The sequence below is a fragment of the Sinocyclocheilus grahami genome, unplaced genomic scaffold (genome assembly GCF_001515645.1).
Source record: "Sinocyclocheilus grahami isolate Dianchi unplaced genomic scaffold, SAMN03320097.WGS_v1.1 scaffold40.1, whole genome shotgun sequence".
Lineage (NCBI taxonomy): Eukaryota > Metazoa > Chordata > Actinopteri > Cypriniformes > Cyprinidae > Sinocyclocheilus > Sinocyclocheilus grahami.
The window spans coordinates 3220466-3241372 of NW_015505219.1; the positions used below are offsets into that span (position 1 = coordinate 3220466).

The 20907-nt window shown below is 36.8% G+C and overlaps 1 protein-coding gene across 1 annotated transcript in view; it reads right to left on the minus strand.

Moving 5' to 3' along the window:
- LOC107582175 (uncharacterized protein C14orf132-like) overlaps positions 1-20200 on the minus strand; it is a 21438-nt gene extending 1238 nt beyond the window's left edge. Inside the window, exon 1 of the mRNA XM_016267912.1 lies at positions 20018-20200. Coding sequence (XP_016123398.1) covers positions 20018-20044 — 27 coding nt within the window. The 5' untranslated portion in view covers positions 20045-20200. The remainder of the gene's footprint in view (positions 1-20017) is intronic.
- Positions 20201-20907: the final 707 nt, after the last annotated feature.

The window sequence follows — 20907 nt, forward strand, 5'->3', positions numbered from 1 at the left end:
TATATTATATTTCACACATGTGTTAACATATCAAGTTTGAATATTCACTGAAAATACAGTACACAACCGTGTCTAATGGCCCTTGGCCCTAAAAATTGTCCTTTTTAGTAATTCACAAAGCAGATCTGTCATTTGCATAACCTTCACAACAAAGTGTCTAACAAGTTGCATGTTGACGATTACAGCGAGAACACGAACAACAGTGAATAACAATTCTGGCTCTTTCCAGAGACGTGTCTGATCTGTTTCAGGGCTGATCAAAATCTGCATGGGGCAGTAAAGAGTCTGACAGCCTCCACTGAGCCGAGATGAAAAGACTCTCACCACCAGGGTAAAAATATCACAAAGAACCTAGAGAAGGCCAATTCCTCTCCTCTCTATTCAGTCTGTCATGCACACCTGTCTGTGCTGCGGTTTGAGGTGTTGCACCTTTACAAGCTGCACACTTCACACATACAAAGACGGATCCTTGTTCTGTTTCACTATGGCAACTGATGACAGAAGAGAACAAGGAATGATGGAGGCAGGGATGCTGGGAACGAAGAAGAATGACAAACTTAACCGTGTATGAGCGGCTAACAGTGAACCATCATGAACAGATAAACAAAATCAAAAACAACAAATCAGAAAGCAGCATCTGAATCATCCATCTCAGAGTGTAATTGTGTATAGTGTGTCATTTCACTCATGACTGAACACTTTTTAATCTGCATGTACTACATATTCAAACCATTGTCAGGTGCAGGCCTTCCGGTCCAAAAATAAGACTAATAACTTGTCGCGGGAAGTCACTATACTATTGCCAGGAGCTACTGAGTTACTGAGCTACTCTCCTCAGCTGGCGACTCACTCTCCTCACACTGCGGGCGACTCACTCTCCTCAGCTGGCGACTCACTCTCCTCACACGGCGGGCGACTCACTCTCCTCAGCTGGCGACTCACTCTCCTCACACGGCGGGCGACTCACTCTCCTCAGGCCCGCCATAGTCAGGAAGCACAAACTGCTGTTAGTCATTCTACTTCAATATTTCATGCTTAAAGGAATAGTAAATCCAAAAATGAAAATGTACTCCTCCTCAGGCCATCCAAAATGTAGATGAGTTTGTTTATTTATCTGGACAGATTTGGAGAAATTTAGCATTACATCACTTGCTCGCCAATGGCCACCATTGCTCGAAAGTTTCAGATCAAATTCAGTTTAACTGAAAAGAGATGTTGTTAAGGTTTTTGCTTTTTGGATTGAAAAATATTGAAATATTTAGTTTTTCTGAACAAGTCTCCTTCACAATTCCTAAGAAGTAACATTTCACAAAAGCAATATTTGAATCATTTAGAGCTCTTCACTGTCAAATGAAGCTGTTCTTTTGCATTTTTCCTCTATTATATCAGTCGCGTAGGTTCACAACAATCCCATGACCTGGTTTTTAATTTATAATGGCAGTCACTGATGGATTTTACATCAAAAAAAAAAAATATATATATATATTCAGAGAGAGAGAAACGCTATAGGAATATCAACCTTTAATTCAAGACAAAGGCTTTCATGCAATGCAACTGTCACATGAACTCAATATCTGTTCATCGCATGGGCAGCTGTTGAAATGAGTTGCCTGGAGCTTAAGACCATTCAGAAAGCTGCATTAAGTCTTAATGATTCCCATGCCTCCTGTTGCGTCAGCTCTGAGCTCAAATATGAAGGATTCAAGGGACAACTGCTAAGAGCCCAAAGGCTGACAGTAGTGAATAGGCACTATGGGACACCTAATAAAAATGAGATAATGAATGCAAACAAATGTATACATACTTAAACAGTAAAATAGCTGTAGATGTCCAAGCTTTCTCATGCAATCTACTTAGTCACATGAATCAAAAACAAACCACATTTGTTTTGATATTTTAAATCTCTACAAGTTTCTCCAACCTAGACATACTAATCGGTTCTCTTACGTTTTGTAGGAGAACAATAACATATCGGAGAAGTAAATGTCAGTGTTAGGATATGTTGCCCCTTTAATCTAGCAAATTGTACATATTATTATTATTATTTTTAGAATTTAACCATATTTTGAAGTCAAAAGTTACACTTGAGAGAAGAGCTATACCAAATGCTTTGCTTTGCTTACTTGCTATACCATTTTTTTTTTTAATGTAAATGTCAAATTAAACATTTAAAATAAACATCTACATCATGCAGTTAAATTAATTGAATATTAAAACAAATCTACTATGCATGTTGGCGAATATCCAATGTAAACTCAATGGATACATTATTTGACTAAAGAATTGACCTAAAATTGGGGTAAGCTGTGTCAGTAACTAATAATTATAATAAGCTTTGCCTTCAACAAATAATATTACAAAATGCCAATATCCAAATGTTCTGAATATACATAATTTAGAGCAAAACAAATAAATAATAAGGAAAAAAATATAACATTTTATTATTAAATATTTGTGCTATTTGATTTTATTTAAATAATTATATTCTCAAAATGTATTTAATCAAACTGCTTGAAATCAACATAAATCGGTTCATTGTGAAAACAGTAAATTTAGTCGTTAAAAACTATAAACATGCTCACTGTGTATTTACACATTCAGTTTATTTGTACTATTACCGATGTTACCCCTTACTGTAACGATTTCTGTTTCCTGTTTTGTTTCCTAGACTTTTAGTTTGTATTCACTTCCTTGTTCCTGTGTTTAGCCCCGGTTTTCTGTGGATTGTTATTTGTTTTTGTGCTAAATAAAGTTTAATAGCTGCAAATAGGAGTTTATTAGTTTATCTTAAAACTAAATCATCCAAATGGATGGAAATTTGATATGCAATTCAGATATAAATCTTATTTAGGCCTAAATATCATTTGGCAAGATGTATTTCTGGACTTCATGTTCCTATAGCTGTATGTGAGTATGCGTGCATTCGTAAAAGTTTTCCTTCATCATCATTTGTCATTGTTCATTCGCTGAAGGAAAATTTAAAGGGTTAGTTCACGTTCCTATAGCTGTATGTGAGTATGCGTGCATTCGTAAAAGTTTTCCTTCATCATTTGTCATTGTTCATTCGCTGAAGGAAAATTTAAAGGGTTAGTTCACCCAAAAATGAAAATTCTGTCATTAATTACTCACCCTTGTGTTGTTCCAAACCCGTAAGACCTTCGTTCATCTTCGGAACACAATTTAAGATTTATTTTTGATTAAATCTGAGGGCTCTCTGACCCTCCCATAGACAGCAAGGTAACTACCACGTTCAAGGTCCAGAAAATAACTGATACTGTCGTGAACGCGGGTCCACAAATGACGCAGTAGAGACGAAAATGTGGAATAAAGTTGTTATTTTAGTTTTCTTTGCGCAAACATTTATTCTCGTAGCTTCGTAACTTTACAGTAGAACCACTGATGTTACACTGACTTTTTTGATGATCGTCTTGGTACTTTTCTGGACCTTGAACGTGGTAGTTACCTTGCTGTCTATGGGAGGGTCAGAGAGCCCTCAGATTTCAACAAAAATATCTTAAATTGTGTTCCGAAGATGAACGAAGGTCTTACGGGTTTCGAACAACACAAGGGTGAGTAATTAATGACAGAATTTTCATTTTTGGGTGAACTAACCCTTTAAAACATGGCTTACCACACTCTCCCTTAATTGTATAACATAACCATTTCAATTTCCTAGACTATTCTCAGTTTCTGAATAATGTTAGGTATGACAATACCAACGCATGCACACCTCACTACACCGATAGGGGATTATTGTACTGAGAACGGATCGTTGTCAGTATGATGAAGCTTGGTTGCCCAGGCGGGTGTTATCGCTGTGCCGAAGACAGAGCGCTCCCTATACAGCAGGCCTCACAGCTATTTTTGCCCTCCTTCCATTCAAATGTCACAATTTTAAGACAAAATCCTATTTTCTGTTCACAGCCACAGCTCTTTGTTCTTGATTCCAGTCTTAGAAAACCTCCTTCAGCAACTTCTTCATGAACCTCTGCTTTATTACTGGTTAAGGTGCAGTCTGGGTTTCACTAGCACTTTGGCCTTCAAGGCACCCACACATTAAAGAAAGGCGGAGAGAATAGTGAATCCTAGTCTAGCAGGAGGAAATATATAGGAGAAAAGATTTGACTTTATAAATGTCCAGAGCCAAAAGACAATGGCCGATTTTTTTTATGTGTCATAGTTTTGGATTCACTCACTGTGGTGATATATAATATCTTCTGCAGTGCTTTTGCCTGCCAGTCACTATCCAGTTGAATTCCAAACTGCTGGCAGTGTGAGATTTGATTAAGAGCGGCAATCCATCACTACCAATGACTGATTGCCAAAGTGATTTATTCCTCCAAATATGCATTCAAACTTTGAATGAAAGTTCAGAATGATGAAGCACCATTCTGGATGGGGTGGGAAAGGACGTTTGCTTTAAACTTATGATTGGATACATGTGATAACCACCATCAAGGGCATGGCATTTGTATCTGCTGTCACTTAAACTTTAGAAATGATATACAAATCCCTGACAGAAACTTAATGCTACTGTTTGTGAAACTCTTTTATGCTCAGGTGATTTACAGTGATAAAAACTTTGAATGAAAGTTCAGAATGATGAAGCACCATTCTGGATGGGGTGGGAAAGGAGGTTTGCTTTAAACTTATGATTGGATACATGTGATAACCACCATCAAGGGCATGGCATTTGTATCTGCTGTCACTTAAACTTTAGAAATGATATACAAATCCCTGACAGAAACTTAATGCTACTGTTTGTGAAACTCTTTTATGCTCAGGTGATTTACAGTGATAGTGGCACTTTGTTTTACTGAAGCATTTGAGGCACAAAACCATTTGCTGTTGTTGTTGTTTGCTAAGACAAAATTGTTAGATAATTTAGACAAACTAACATACAAATAGTTTACTTTTAAACACATCAAGTCTCTGTAACCAATCCTTAAAATAAACATTTTAACCTGTCCCAAGATTTTTCTATTGTAATTTTCAATATAACAGAATTTTCCCAATTTTGTACTGAATTTTAAAGGAAAACTCCACTATTTTTGAAAATAGGCTCATTTTCCAACTCCCCTAGAGTTAAACAGTTAAACAACTAGAGTTTTACCGTTTTCGAATCCATTCAGCCGATCTCCGAGTCTGGCGGTAGCACTTGTAGCTGTAGCTTAGCATAGCGTACCATGGGTGCAGCAGGCACAATGATATTACGCAGCGCCTGAAAATAGTCCCCAGTACGTTCCCTGTGCAAGTAGGTGGTCAAGTTGGTTATGTTGACGGAAGTTAGCCTATTTTCAGGCACTGCGTAATATCATTGCACATGCTGCACCCATGGTACGGCAGAAAAGTTCCTTGATTATAGTATAGTTCCTAGCCATATCGGCCAAGAAAATCGCAACTTTTCATTTTCCGTCGGTCTTAGTACACGGTGTAACTACAGAAGAGTCAAGTTTTAAATAGGAAAAATATAGAAACTCTTTGGTCATTTTTGAGCGGGATGCTAATGGTCTAATCAGATTCAATGATCTATGCTAAGCTAAAGCTAAAAGTGCTACCGCCAGACCCGGAGATCGGCTGAATGGATTCGAAAACGGTAAAACTCAACTGTTTAACTCTAGAGGAGTTGGAAAAATGTTCAAAAATAGTGGCGTGTTCCTTTAACATATACGGTTAACTTTCTGTGAACTGATTTCTGTGAATTCAAAGCAATTTCAATACCAAAAACATAATATTTAACTGTTACAGGATTTTCCACATTAAAAAAATAAACTAGTATTCCTTAATATAATAAATTGTAACCATGAAAAGAAGTATAACTTCAGTCCATTTTCTCGATTCGTACACAATTTGTATACATTCAACAGTTACTTTAGTTATTGTATTAAAAAAATATGGTAACACTTTACACTGTAAAGTTTACAGTAAGGTTCCATTTGTTAACATTAGTTAACTACTTTAGTTAATATGGTAAAGTATTATGATAATTATTAAAAAAAAGTGTTATATGCTAATATAACTTTAATGGGCCTGTGCTGACAAGAGCTAACAATGAACAGTTGATTAATACTGTAAATACTGTAACAAATATATTGCTCATTGTTAGTTAATATTAGTTACTGCATTAATTAGCATTAACTAATGGACCTGATGGTAAAGTGTTAACAAAATAAATATTATATTTTAAATATATATCATATATAGTTATTTGGATAGTACACTCTTAAAAATAAAGGTGCTTCACGATGCCTTTTTGTGTAAATGGTTCCATAAAGAACCTTTAACATCTGAAGAACCTTTCTGTTTCACAAAAGGTTATTTGGGGCGAAAGAAGGTTCTTCAGATTACAAAAAGGTAAGAAAGAGATGGTTCTTTAAAGAACCTTTGACTGAATGGTTCTTTGTGGAACCAAAAATGGTTCTTCTATGGCATCGCTTGAAGAACCTTTTGAAGCACCTTTATTTTTAAGAGTTTAGGCCTATAGGTTTAGCAACTACCAACCAACATTTGGCCCCGAACTATACATACTAGTGGTAATTTGGAATCCTTTATTATTACCCATTCTGGCACAGATTTTTGAAATGTTAAAATCGATTAAAATAAATTTGAAATACATTTTAAAGTTTGTCTACTTAATTTTCATGTTAATTTACAGAAAATAAAAGTTTTAAATTATATTTAATTTTATCATTCCACATATACTTATCTTTTAAGAGTCCAGAAAAATAAATGTGTGGGTATCGATTTAATATTTTAAGTGTGTCTTATTGATAGAGCTTGCAACCTTTCCCACTCTATTACTCTTGTGTCTCATCCTATAAATCATACAGAAGGACATACTCTAATTCAGCCTTGTGTTACTGTAGTGGCATATGCTAAAAGCTGTTTTACATTATGTGGTAAGACACAACACTGTCCTCGTCTATCCAAGCCAAAGGTTGCGCTCTCAAACCAAAGCTCTTCTACCATAGAATATCAATTACTCTTCATCTTCCAGAGAATGGACTGCAAAACTAAGAAAGAGCTGGACTCATTTCCAGAGGACCTAGTGTTGGTTTGGACTGATCTCATATTCAGCTAATTCTGGAGACAAAGGGGAGCTTTCAAATTATGTAAATGAAAGCTCTGAACCTTAAGAGAACATTGGAAAGAAAGGTATTTGATGTTAATATATTCCAGGTGACAATATTCATATCCACTATAATAACCCACTTACTCAAAAAAAAAAAGCAGAAATGAGAATCTGGTTGTTGAAGACGGAATGAGGTGTGACCACTTGACTCTCTGTCAACTTAAGCATCACAGTTAAATTGGGACGAGATCAAAACTGAAAAAAGGACCTCAGTCATTCAGCCGAGCAAAGATAACATGCATTGATGTTGACTAATGAGTTTCTGCATGCTAGAAATGAAATCTTTTCAGAGGCTGATAGCCTCTATGTCGTGAACAGATGTATCTGTTACACACTGCACCAAGATAGAAAATGAGAAAAGCAGAGATAAAGGAACCACTAAATAGCTTTGTAATGATATTTATTAGAAAGATGAAAAGATAGCAAACATCAAAGTTTGCTTTGCTAAGTTTGATCTATTGTAATGCAAATTATGATTCATAATTCATCATTCATAGTCTGATAATGTATTCAAGCCATCAGTGACTTAACCAGACTGAGTTATGCAACATGACTTGGTTTGTCTCTTGGATTTTGGTAGGAAATGAATGGCAATGAATCAGTCCTTGTTAAACTATTTGGGTTTGATAGACGTCTTTTGCATATTTGCTTAAATGACAGACGTCATTTGATTTATAAAGGACATAAACCTGATTTTTAGAAGATGTTTATCAGATGTTTGTACACAAGAGATGCTTTCAAGATAAAGTGCTCTTTACCAGACATTTTAGAGACACACGTGTGTAGCTGAACAAAAAGGCTAAAACATATATTAAGGAATTATTTTATCTGATGGGACTGGTGGTTTTAGGGGTGGTAAATAATGTAATAATTCTGATAAAATTAAGATAACTTCAAACTAAATCAAACTTTCTAGCAGTCATTTCTGATTAAAAGGGGTGCCTGTAGGTTTACTGACAAAATAATTGTAGCTTTTTTTGTGTAGGTGGTCTGATAATGTGAAAAATGTTTGGAAAAACATTCAAATTGACTTTGAGATAAGTGTTTTTAGTGCTTCAGTAAACGTGTTTAGAATAAAGGAGTCTCCTAGATGTGCATTAAAATGCAAAAACAACGAAAGGCCCACAATGATCTAGTGCAGATTTAAATAAAACTGAAAAACAACAGGGATGGACACGTAGTACTCAAAAAATAGCTTTTTGTTTAAATTAATTGTTTGTTCTATGTGTACTATATATATAAAAAAAAGTTTTGTCCCATGTTTTGTCCAAAAAAAAGAAAATAGCAAGTATTTGCCTCATAACGAATCCCTTTTTCTGCATGATCTGCATATATTAATATGTTATAAACTGTAAGAGAGTGGCTCTGCATTAATATAGCAATTAACATTTAATTAATGTTCATTAGTTCACGATATGCAATCATGGCTGAAATTATGATGTTTTTCTTTTTTTTTTAATTACATACTTTCTTCCTCCACTTTTTTTTTTTTTCACTGACACTTTAGGTATTCACAATAAAAAGTTGCAAATAAATGACAGAGGGTCACACTTAATTTGTTCGTTTGTCCATCCATCCATCCATCCTTCTTTCTTTCTTTATTTCTGTCTGTAGGCAGACTAGAAGAAGACTGACTTTTTATATACAATAAAGGTTATGAAGCAGATCTACATAAGAACACAGGGAAAATGTGCTACTTCAGTATTTTATTTTTAGTTTAGTTAAAGGGATAGTTCACCCAAAAAGGAAAATTCGGTCATTAATTACTCATCCTCATGTCGTTCCAAACCAATAAGACCTTAGTTCAACATCGGAACACAATTGGCACATTCAAGGCCCAGAAAGATAGTAAGGACATCATTAAAATAGTCCATGTGACATCAACCCTAATTTTCTGAAGCTACGAGAATACTTTTTGTGTGCAAAGAAAACAAAAATATCAACTTTATTCAACAATTTCTTCTCTTCCATGTCATACAGTCTCTGCTGCGTGTTCACAAGAGAATCATGACGCATGCGTGTGATGCTGCTGATGCAGGAGCCGGCGTTCTGATGTAGAACCCAGATGTGCTGCGTGTTGTTTACAAGCAGAGGAAGGCGCACACACATGCATTCTGGTACTCTAGTGAATGGCAGTGGAGAGAAGAAATCGTTGAATGAAGTCGTTATTTTTGTTTTCTTTGCGCACAAAAAGTGTCCTTGTACCTTTCTGGGCCATAAAAAATTTCAGTTGTGTTGCTGTCTATGCGGGGTCAGAAAGCTCTTGGATTTTGTCAAAAATATTGTAGCGTCTGCGTCATGCTGGAGTGTTGGACTGTTTATGGCTTAAAAGACCCTTTTAGCCTTTTGACATTTGCATATAAATTACAGTTCTGGTCAGAGATGTTACTTGTATAGGGGTTGTAAATTGCCAAATGGTTCTTCGCCGTCAAAAAGATTAGAACCAGCCCCCACGAGAATCCTGGAATCTTCTGATCAAAAACATTCCACAGAGAGCTGTGAATATCCACACGAACACGCGCACACCCCAACTATCACACACACACACATACAGACATTTCTTTATTTTAGACTATAATTAATCAGTTATAATTGTATCTGGTATATGCATGTGGTGTTACATTTTTTGGTGAACTGTCCCTTTAAGTGTTAAGTGTCATTATTGACAACGTTATTACTGCTTTATGTTTCTCTTTGTTTGATGAGCTTCTTTATTTGTCTCTTGAGGTCCATACAAATAACAGTACACAGTATAAAGGATATTATTTTTATATATGAATATATAGTTTGAAATCCCATGTTGTATGAGACCAAGCCAATCTTACAGCATAACCAATATTTGACCCTGGACCACAAAACCATTCTTAAGTCGCTAGGGTATATTTTTAGCAATAGCCAAAAAAACATTGTACGGGTCAAAATTATAGATTTTTCTTTTATGCCAAAAATCATTAGGATATTAAGTAAAGATCGTGTTCCATGAAGATATTTTGTAAATGTCCTACCGTAAATATACCAAAAATTTATTTTTGATTAGTAATATGCATTGCTAACAACTTCATTTGGACAACTTTAAAGGCGATTTTCTCAGTATTTTGATTTTTTTGCATCCTCAGATTCCATATATTCAAATAGTTGTATCTCGGCCAAATATTGTCATATCCTAACAAAGCTTATTTATTCAGCTTTCAGATGATGTATACATCTCAATTTCGAGAAATTAAACCATATGACTGGTTTTGTGGTCCAGGGTCACATATGTCTTTGACATATTTAACCTTTTGACCTCACTTACATTTTGATGAATCCAACAGACGTCCAGTTAAAAACATTAGATTTCTCCATCTGAGCTCAAATCAAATGCACTCATAACTGTGACGGCTTGCATAAGTGTATCACCACATGTAGGAGAGCTGCTCATGAAACACAAGAGAGGCAGAAGGAAGAAAAATACCTTATGTGAGCCATCAGCTTGTACCTCTGAGAGAAGGAATCCTCTGGCTAGAGCAAATGAATCAGTGTGCAGTGAACTAAACGGCATTATCTACACTGAAGTGCCATTTCCATTCACAGCAGTGCTGAACAAGCTTCCGGCTCCCGTCCCGCTGCCTTCATCATCCTTATGGGCAAACATTTACCCATCCAGGCATCGCTGTTCTCAGCTAGCGGGGAATGACACTCAGGTCTCTGAGGAGGAGGTTCTAGATTGGTGATGTGGCATTTGTTCAGCTGGACGAAATGCTGAGAACTTCCCCATCAGCAGTTTGTGAACTTGTTTTGGCTCGCAGTTATAGTGTCACAGACTGCTCTTGATAAATAACCTGAATTAACCTTGATTAAAAGATTATCACTTACAGTGCTATGCAGTAGCTTCGCCTCAAACGGCCAATATGCATTACTCACAGTGCATGTCAGAGCAAATGAGAATCATGAGGTCAAAGGAACTGCCTGAAGAGCTCAGAGACAGAATTGTGGCAAGGCACAGATCTGGCCAAGGTTACAAAAAAAATTCTGCTGCACTTAAGGTTCCTAAGAGCACAGTGGCCTCCATAATCCTTAAATGGAAGACGTTTGGGACGACCAGAACCCTTCCTAGAGCTGGCCGTCCGGCCAAACTGAGCTATCGGGGGAGAAGAGCCTTGGTGTGAGGTAAAGAAGAACCCAAAGATCACTGTGGCTGAGCTCCAGAGATGCAGTCGGGAGATGGGAGAAATGACACTCAGGTCTCTGAGGAGGAGGTTCTAGATTGGTGATGTGGCATTTGTTCAGCTGGACGAAATGCTGAGAACTTCCCCATCAGCAGTTTGTGAACTTGTTTTGGCTCGCAGTTATAGTGTCACAGACTGCTCTTGATAAATAACCTGAATTAACCTTGATTAAAAGATTATCACTTACAGTGCTATGCAGTAGCTTCGCCTCAAACGGCCAATATGCATTACTCATTGGTGAGGTGGATGAGTCTTTGTTAAATCATGTAGCTTTTCAGTAGTGAAGCTATTTTATTGATTAATAGCTGGGTAGCATTGACACAAGCTATTGTTTTGTTTTCCTTCACAATATATGACACACCAAATGAATAAATGTTCGGTCACCTGCTTAGACTCACAACTACAGCGAAGCCCATTTAACGAATTATCACTCAGTCAGCTCTATTTAATGAACTGATTAACAAATCGGATTGAATCATTCTGATAGCTCACTCATACACTGATTCGTTTTGAGTGGTTTATCACTCCGTATAAATAGTAGCAGGGTATTTTATAAGGTTCAACACCTGCATGTGAAGCTTGTGGATGTACAGTGGGTACGGAAAGTATTCAGACCCCCTTAAATTTTTCACTCTCCGGCGTCCCTGCCGGCGCTTGCTTCATTCCTAGAAGCTGACGCGGGCTCCGCCGCACGTGCTTTTATAGCTTCCTGGTCATGACGTCATCCGCCGTGACGTCCCGTTCAGCTATTGGACTGATTTCACATACGATTCAGAGCGTGGATCGCGGAAGGCGTTCCCCTAGCGTTTGTCGACGCAGCGTCTCGTTCCCTCGAGGAACTAGGGTTACATACGTAACCTGAGACGTTTTTCTTTTTTAATAAATCTGCAAAAATGTCATCAATTCTGTGTTTTTCTGTCAATATGGGGTGCTGTGTGTAGATTAATGAGGAAAAAAAATTAACTTAAATTATTTTAGCAAGTGGCTGCAATATAACAAAGAGTGAAAAATTTAAGGGGGTCTGAATACTTCCGTACCCACTTTAGGTAAAGACATTTTCAGATTAAAACAGAACACAAACACAGTACAATCGCCACAGTGTCATGAAGTACCATGTGGATATCATGGTATGTGAATATGGTTTTCAGTTAGTACCTCAAAATACCATGGTATACCATCACTGTACCATAGTAGAGATTGACCAATAAATTTACTTTTTTGGCAGTTTGCATACACAAATATGTATTTTTTATTTTTTTTTAATCTGCTTGTGTCACACCGGGTGACAGGTTTGTGGTGCTTCATGCAACAAATGGCAACTCAAAATATGAAAGTGTATTAGATTGAATTACAGATTGTTATTGTTTATATAAATCATCATTATAAAAATATCTTTCCTTTGGCAAGCTGCTTTTGTAACTTTCTCTAAAGGAAATCTATCTTGTTGACTAGTTGGGAGCTTAGCAATGTACATTTTTGGGTAGGTCCCCTTCCCTGATTACTTCACAATAGCCATCCTAACTAACTCATAAGAAAACTATTACTTGAATGTGGCCAACATCCTGCAGAGTTTAGCTCCAGCCAGTTCCAACACACTTGCATCGAAGTTTCTAGTGAGTCTGAAGTCCTTGACTAGCTGGTTCAGGTGTGGTTAATCAGGGTTGGAAGGGGTGTCTACATAACAGTTTTCAACTAAAATTGAAAAATTTTGGTCATTCGTTTACACAGCAACATTTTGGGGACATGAAAATGCAAACTTTTAAAAAAGGGTTTCAACATGTTTGAAAGCAACACCGTTATCGTCTCTATGTAAACTACAAAAACATAAATTTGTGAAAATAATGCTGTCATGCACATACGCATTACGTGTTCAGTCTAGGAATGCACATATATCAATGCTTGGTCAGGACCCTTTAGCATCGCTTAGGGTACCCATTTAGCATCATTTTTTTGACATGCAGGGTACTCCGTTGCTTTAAATAACAAACCTTTGGTGTCAATATGCAGACACAAAGAGGATGAGAATTTTATCGTCATGATTAAAGTATATACTGAGTAACAATTTTACCACTATTGCATATATGTTGGGATGTGATTTTCAAATTAAACAGTCACAACAATTTTATTACGCTACATTACGCTATTTACACATTCCTGAGCATGTAACCCAACCCCTACGCCTAAATCTAACCATTTGTCAATATAACACACAGGATATAACAGGCAGATACAATGACAGTCACAGTTTATTCAAAATATTCCAAGTCTTCCAAGGCAAAACGATTGATTTGTGAAATGAACAGATGCGATCACCGTCTTCATCCGCTGTAAAGCTCAGATCGTGTGTGCGGTCTGTGCACAAATTCGAAAATTTACGCCAGAAGAAGCGTTATGTCAGGCTCTTCTGTGTCTCATGATCGACTGCGTCATGCTAACCTTTGGGAGTATCTTTGGAATGAGATATGACAACATTAATAGAGATTATTTTCAGCGATTAAAGCCGTATGTTGTAGCCTACTCTGTTCTTCGCATAAATATATCGTGTGGCTTCAGAATGCAACACGGCTTATTTGTAATACTTTTACACTGATTTTTGGTCAGTTTTTGCAATAAATACATGTGACTGGTATTTTATTTGCCTGTTACGTGTTTTATATTGTTCAGAAGTGGGTAGGTTTAGGGTAGGGGTTTGGTTAGGTGCTCCAAAATATCTATGAAAGTATAAATGTATATACAATTATTTATATTATTGCAAATGCATTCAGATAATTAAATGCGTATTGAACTGACGCTTAAGGCACACAACCGAAAGCAACAGAGTACCCTGCATGTCGTAAAATGATGCTAAAGTGCGACATAGCCAACTGCTGGCCTGGCATGAATAATACAGCGTTTTTAGTAGTTTTCATGGTTCCGTATTGTTTTGACAGCATTGTTGTTTATACACTAAACTTTGAGTACAACCATTGTTGTGCAAATATACCCTCAGTGACCTGATATGTACTATCATTACTTGAGAATGTATCAATAATAAATGTGTATTTTTTTCAGTAACATATTTTTTTCACTTGTTTTAACCTCAATTATTATTATTATTATTATTATTCACAGTATAGTATTTTGTCCATTTGAATTTGCAATTTTGGCAGGTTTCATATAGCTATAGTTGAGAGAAAGAACTCAAAAGAGCAAGTGAACCCATTCACTTAAACAATAGGTGATATATTGAGCATGAACACTAGCGCACAAAGACAGAAAAAAGTATACATCAATGTCAAAGATTTTAAAAATGCAAATGCAATATGATTAACGAGATGGTTAAATTTAACAAAAGGTGTCAGAGCCAGGTGAAAAAGCTAAAGCATGTATTATCGCTGTAGAGTATTGCTAGTACAGAGTTGTCCATAAGGAGAACTGCCCACAATCCTGTAGTGTACATTAGGGATTCACGGATTGTTGGAGAGTCTACAGTTAGACCCAAGGCAAGATCTTGGCAAAGCCATCACACAAATGAGTAAAGAATCAAAAAGCAGCCATGAGCCAGTGGGGAAATAAAAGAAGCCAATATGCATGTGCTGAGGTTCAACGGCTGATGAAATGGTGCACAGGCACAATGAGATTTTTTCCACACTGACGATGCAGGAAAGCATTTAGATGATGGGGAAACAATCCCAAAGCTGAGTGTAGATAATAATGACTGTAAAAAGTGTACATTTTGTGACAGTCTGTAAAAAACAACATCTGGATGTTGCACATTAAAGGGATTTTGAGTGTTGAGACCCACAATGCTTTTTTTTGCAGGCAGATGGTGTATCCATGGTATTTCCAGCAGGGTTAACTGGACCGTGATAACCAGCCAAACTTTACTGTTTTTATGAAAGACCAAAAATGAAGACTAAGAATTCTGGTCATGACATCTTCAATGGTACTACAAAGAAATTGTGTGGACCAAACAACACACTAACATGAGAGAAGAGATAATGAGGGCCCATCACACGATAAAACAGCTCTTTATGTTAGTGATACCAGGATTAATTACCCATATAAAGGGCTTGCAAAGCCTCACTGAACCATAAACAAACATTACCAGACACAGAGTACAACACAGATAAAAAAATAGCCACTTTCTCTACTATATCTGGGCTTGCACATGAAGAGAAGGTGAAAGAAGTGCTGAAGAACACAAAGGAAGCCAGATGCTGAAAGGTTTTCTAGTTATTTACTGAGGAAGTCAACAATGATTTGATAAAATCCTAACTGTTCCCTCATAAGTGACTGATTTAGAACGCTGTACATAGTCAGCAACTTGCAGTGTAGTCTTTTTTTACAGTCTTTTTTAAAGGGGTCATCGGATGCAAAATTTACTTTTACATGTTGTTTGAACATAAATGTGTGTTGGCAGTGTGTGTACACATACACCCTATAATGATAAAAATCCACCCAGTGGTTTTTATTTCATCCCTAAAAATAATATCCCTTTTTTTCAAATCAGGCAATTCTCAACTTCTTGTCTGTGTGACATCACACAGACCCAGGCCGCTCCCACGATAGTTGATTGACACGGCCGTCTTACCTTAGACCCACCCTGAGTGAGCTGTTACAGTCCGACCGCCATTGTTTCAACACCGGAGCAGATGTAGACAAGAATGTCTCCTAAGAGATTGAGCTGCTTTTTGTTGGATGTAGTAATGAATATAGCAGTCGTCATTTACTCGCGGCATCTGAGCCGCTGAAGACGCAGTGGATAACATTTGTTTGTGAAGGGAATGCGCCCCTGATCTGCCTAAATCCATCTATGTTCACGCAAATCATTCGTGATCTAGCTTCACCTACAGAAGAAGCGATTATAAGGGGTTTTTTTATGAATCTTTACAAATCGCCTTTCCTAATAATGTGCTAGTTAGCCAGTTTTGAGGCTAAAGTAAACAGTCTCATGAGAACGGGCTCGTCACCCCACAGAAAAGAGGGGCGGGGTGAGCAGAGCTCATTAGAATTTAAAGAAACATGCAAAAAAAAAAAAAGGGTGTTTTTTACACTACCATTGAGATTTTTTTTACCAAAACATGTTATAGACTTTTCATTAAAACCCTAAAGAATCATATCAACTTGTGGAAATTGGGCATCCAATGACCCCTTTAAAGTACATTCCAACTGACAGCATGAGCAAATACACGGGGATAATTAATGCGCACCAGAAAGTTGACTGATGTCTGCTCTATTTCTCTCCAGAAGTCATGACCGATTAATAAAAAGTTGATTTACTCGTTCGAACTTATGACTGATTAAAAAAAAAAAATGTTGTTCCGTCTCCTCCTTTTCTTTTTTAACTGTGAAACATTGGGCCAGTGTTGCCACCTTGTGAACAAACTGATTAGTGCAAATAAATCATTGAGCATGTGGGAGAAATGTCACTTTTAATTAAATGTGTTACTTGTAGTTTATTTGTAGTTATTTGTGAAATTTACATTAGTACAAGTAAAAAAAATGTTTCAAAGCAAACCCTACAACTTTTTTTTTCAGTGTATAATACCTTAAAATGCAACTTCTTTAGGCAGCTCACTAGGTGCAAGTATGTTCTATGTTTTAGGCGGAAGGATGCATGTAAACCATTTGTGAAAGCCTCTTTTGAACAGTTAATGGGTTAGTTCACCCAAAAATATAAATTAGTAAGTTTTACCCTCAAATCATCTTAGGTGTAAATGACTTTCTTCTTTCAGATGAATTCAATCGGAGTTATATTAAAAAAAATTCCCTGCTCTTCCAAGCACTTGAATGGGAGTAAGCGGGTGTTTTTTTTTTTTTTCAATAGTCCAAAAGTAATCAAATAAAGCACGCGCATCCATAATAAAAGGTGCCTCACACGGCTTTGGGGGGTGAATAAAGGTCTCCTGTAGCAAATCGATGCGTTTTTTAAGAAAAATATCCATATTTAAAACGTTATAAATACTTTTTTCTCACTTCTGTTGACTGTCATACGTGCAAGCCGTTCCCGTGGAAGACGTAGGACGTATGCATCGTGCATGCGCCGGTGATTCGTGGCGAACACGGAAGTGCAGAGGAGAGACAGCAAAACAAAATGCTGGTCACGAATTAGAAGCACAAAACGAGGATTTGTAAAGAAAAATGTAGGAGGATTTCGATATAAGCCAAGGGGAGACTGGTTTTCCTTTGCTAAAGTAAGGAAACTTTGCTTCCTTTGCTCCTGTAAACAAACTCGCGAGACTAACATATCTCAGAGGCGTGCGCTGCGCATACGTCCTACGTCATCTGCGGGAATGGCTTGCACGTATGACAGTCAGCAGAAGTGAGAAAAAAGTATTTATAACATTTTATATATGGACATTTTTCTCACAGAAACACATCAATTTGCTACAGGAGACCTTTATTCACCCCCCGAAGCCATGTGAGGCACGTTTTATTATGGACATATGCGCTTTATTTGATGAGTTTTGGACTGTTGAAAAAAAAAACACCTGCTTACTCCCATTCAAACGCTTGGAAGAGCAAAGAAAAATGTTAATATAACTCTGATTGGATTCGTCTGAAAGAAGAAAGTCATACAACTAGGATGCTTTGAGGGTAAGTAAAACGTGCGCTAATTTTCATTTTTAGGTGAACTAACCCTAATAGGAAGGAAATCTGAATTTTTTTTCTCTCTGCACTATTGTATTATAAAAAGTTGTCTAACTTTTTTGTAACATCACTGATATGATTTACCTCGTTAAAACAATTAATAAAAAAATAAAATAAAAAAAAGCTTACTGTTCCGTACCATTTGAACAAAATGAAGCAATTCAATTAAATCCAGAGAGCCAACACTATATGAGATTAATGAGGGAAGTTGGAGAATTAACAGAAATCTTGCCAGCAATCAGGGCCATTGTGAGAAACCGTGGCCATCTTTTAGCACCTGTCAAAACACATAAAGCCAAAGATTCATTTGCATCAAGGGCACAAATGCGGGATGAAACTGAACTGAAAAAATATATATAATAATAATTTAGGCTTGAACTACCACTTATTATGATCTGGCTTGACTCTAAAACTCTCCACCGAGAATCACAAGCATATAGAAACTAAGACCTCAGTCCAGTTCGCCCATTCTGAAATAGATCAGACTTGGCAGCAGAAATCAGTCAAACCAAAACTTACCTATCAGACTTGACTTTATGAGGCTAATGTCTATTCTTTGGGAACAGCACTGTTCTGACAGGCTAGTTTGAACCCTGACTTGGCTCTAAGTTAGTCTCAACCATTCATATTTAAGCTTCTGCCTCCTGGCTGTCAAGAGAAATGACACTGAGAGAAGACACAACACTAATGGAGATCACTCTTCGATGCCCTGTAACCTATCCCTGTCTGGCCTTGGATCAAATCCATACACTGCAAAGTCTGTGACACACACCTAAAGTTATTTCTATAGCTCATCCAGTAAGAGGGAAAGGCTGTTTAGTTGCACCCCTGGCTGATGTTGCAATGACGTTGTTCACTTCACTTAGCTACATCCTTTTAAATGACTCTGTCAGTGCAATTTTCTGATGTCACTCCAAACAGAATTAGTCTTGCTCATCTGCCTACAAGAAAATCCCCATCCAAAACAAGCACGAGTTTTGGCTTATAAAAGAGCAATTTTTTATCAAACTCCAGCAAAGTGGTTGCCATAGGCAGAAATTATGATTCCCCCCCCCCCCCTTTTCAGTAGGTTTCTTCTGCTGCAGTGTTGAAACACATTATACTTTTGATTTTGTTTTTCTGCCAAGTTAATGAAACACGAGGAAATGAACATAACTATAAAGCTTGAGCACTGCTGTTCTCTCCCATTAGCCTTCCACCAATAATTGCTCTACAGCTCATTACAAAGACTGCAGTTGTTCCTATCATTTCTTAATTGTATTACTCTCTGAATCATGCAGTCTGCACACACATTCTCAAGGTCTTATAAATGCAAATAATTCTTGATTATATTTAAGACTATTAAAATTGCATAGACATATGATTAGGACTGATTTAATTGCTACTGGTTATCACAATTTGCATCCAGAAAGCTGATAGTTGCTTGCTGATTACCTCAGTAACTCTGACTAAGAACAATATTTCGAAGTACAATATTGTTGAATCAATCAATAGCTGTTACAGGGTGACTATAAGAAGAATGTCTCATTTGCCGTTTCATGGAATCCACAAGTTTGTGAATAAAAAATAAATAAATAAATAAAAAATCCATGGTGATCCATGTTCCCCAGCATGATTTGAAAATGTCTTTCATGCTTCAATGGAATAAAGACCACACAACCGTTTGTACAAAGCAGTTCATCATACACATCCTGCACAAATAATGTATTTGTTTAGTAACCTAATATGTGCAGAAACATAAATAATGTGGTTTTAAAATTCCAATGTCCTAAAACTTTGTTTATTTTTATGTTGCCTATATACAATTAATTCCAGTATTTTAAATGCCATCTGCAGAGTTTTGAATTTAGACTTTTTGAACCAACAGTGTAGTAGACTAGCCTATCTAAAATAGTTTTGCTGATATGATTAAGCTGAAGTGTGTACATCCTGACGTCAACAAGCTGAGTTCCATGTGAAGTTCAAGCTGACTTTATGACTTTATGTATACATTTATGCACAGTATATAGCTCGAGAGTCGAGACAAAAGCATTAAATGCCTTACCTGCGCAGCCATAAATGACAGATCCATGATGATTTGCTTATCAGAACTAAAATATAACTACAGCTTCAGGAAGGTAAGTTAAGCTAGCTTTCTGTGTCGTCTCTGTCCAGCAGGGTAACCTATTTACATCCAAATGACATCGTCGAGTTCAGCTCCAGCCTCCAGGTACATGAATCCTCAACATCTGATGTGCATCTGCGATGATTTTAGAGACGGATCAACAGCGAGACGAGGATGAGACAGACCAGAAGAGAGAAAGAGAGCGAGAGAGAGAGAGAGAGAGAGAGAGAGAGAGAGAGAGAGAGTGAGAGAGTGTGCTTGTTTTATTCATATTCAGTTGTTTTTGTGACGCTGACCTAAAGAACGTCTCGGAAAGATTTTTAGTCAAAGCTTTTGTAGATGCACCACATGAGCTCGAAATATTTGCTAAGAATTGCTCTTTCAAAGCCAGTGTTGTCCTATTTATCGACACCAAAAATATGTTTATTTCCTCAGCCATAAATTGTAGCAAACCAAAAAACGTTCATGATAATTTTACTTATGGATTTGCTAAATAAATGTAGACGTTGTTTTTTTAGCATACCAAAACAAAACAATATCTAATAAAACATTAAGTAGGTAAACAAAACAGTTAACATATTAATATGATCATAATTTGAGATAAAGAAAGCCATACTTGTATAAAGGTATAAGGCTTTGCTGTCCATGATCGAGTGCTCAGGAACAACAAGACTTGAATAATATGAAGTCAAATGCAGTAAACCTTTTATAATTTATAAGAGAGTTAGAATGTGACAAATATTTAATGTATCCAGATCCATTATGTTATAGGCTGCAATAAAATACAATGTGTTAAAACCTGCAAAAGGTTTGCAAATAATAAGCAAGGG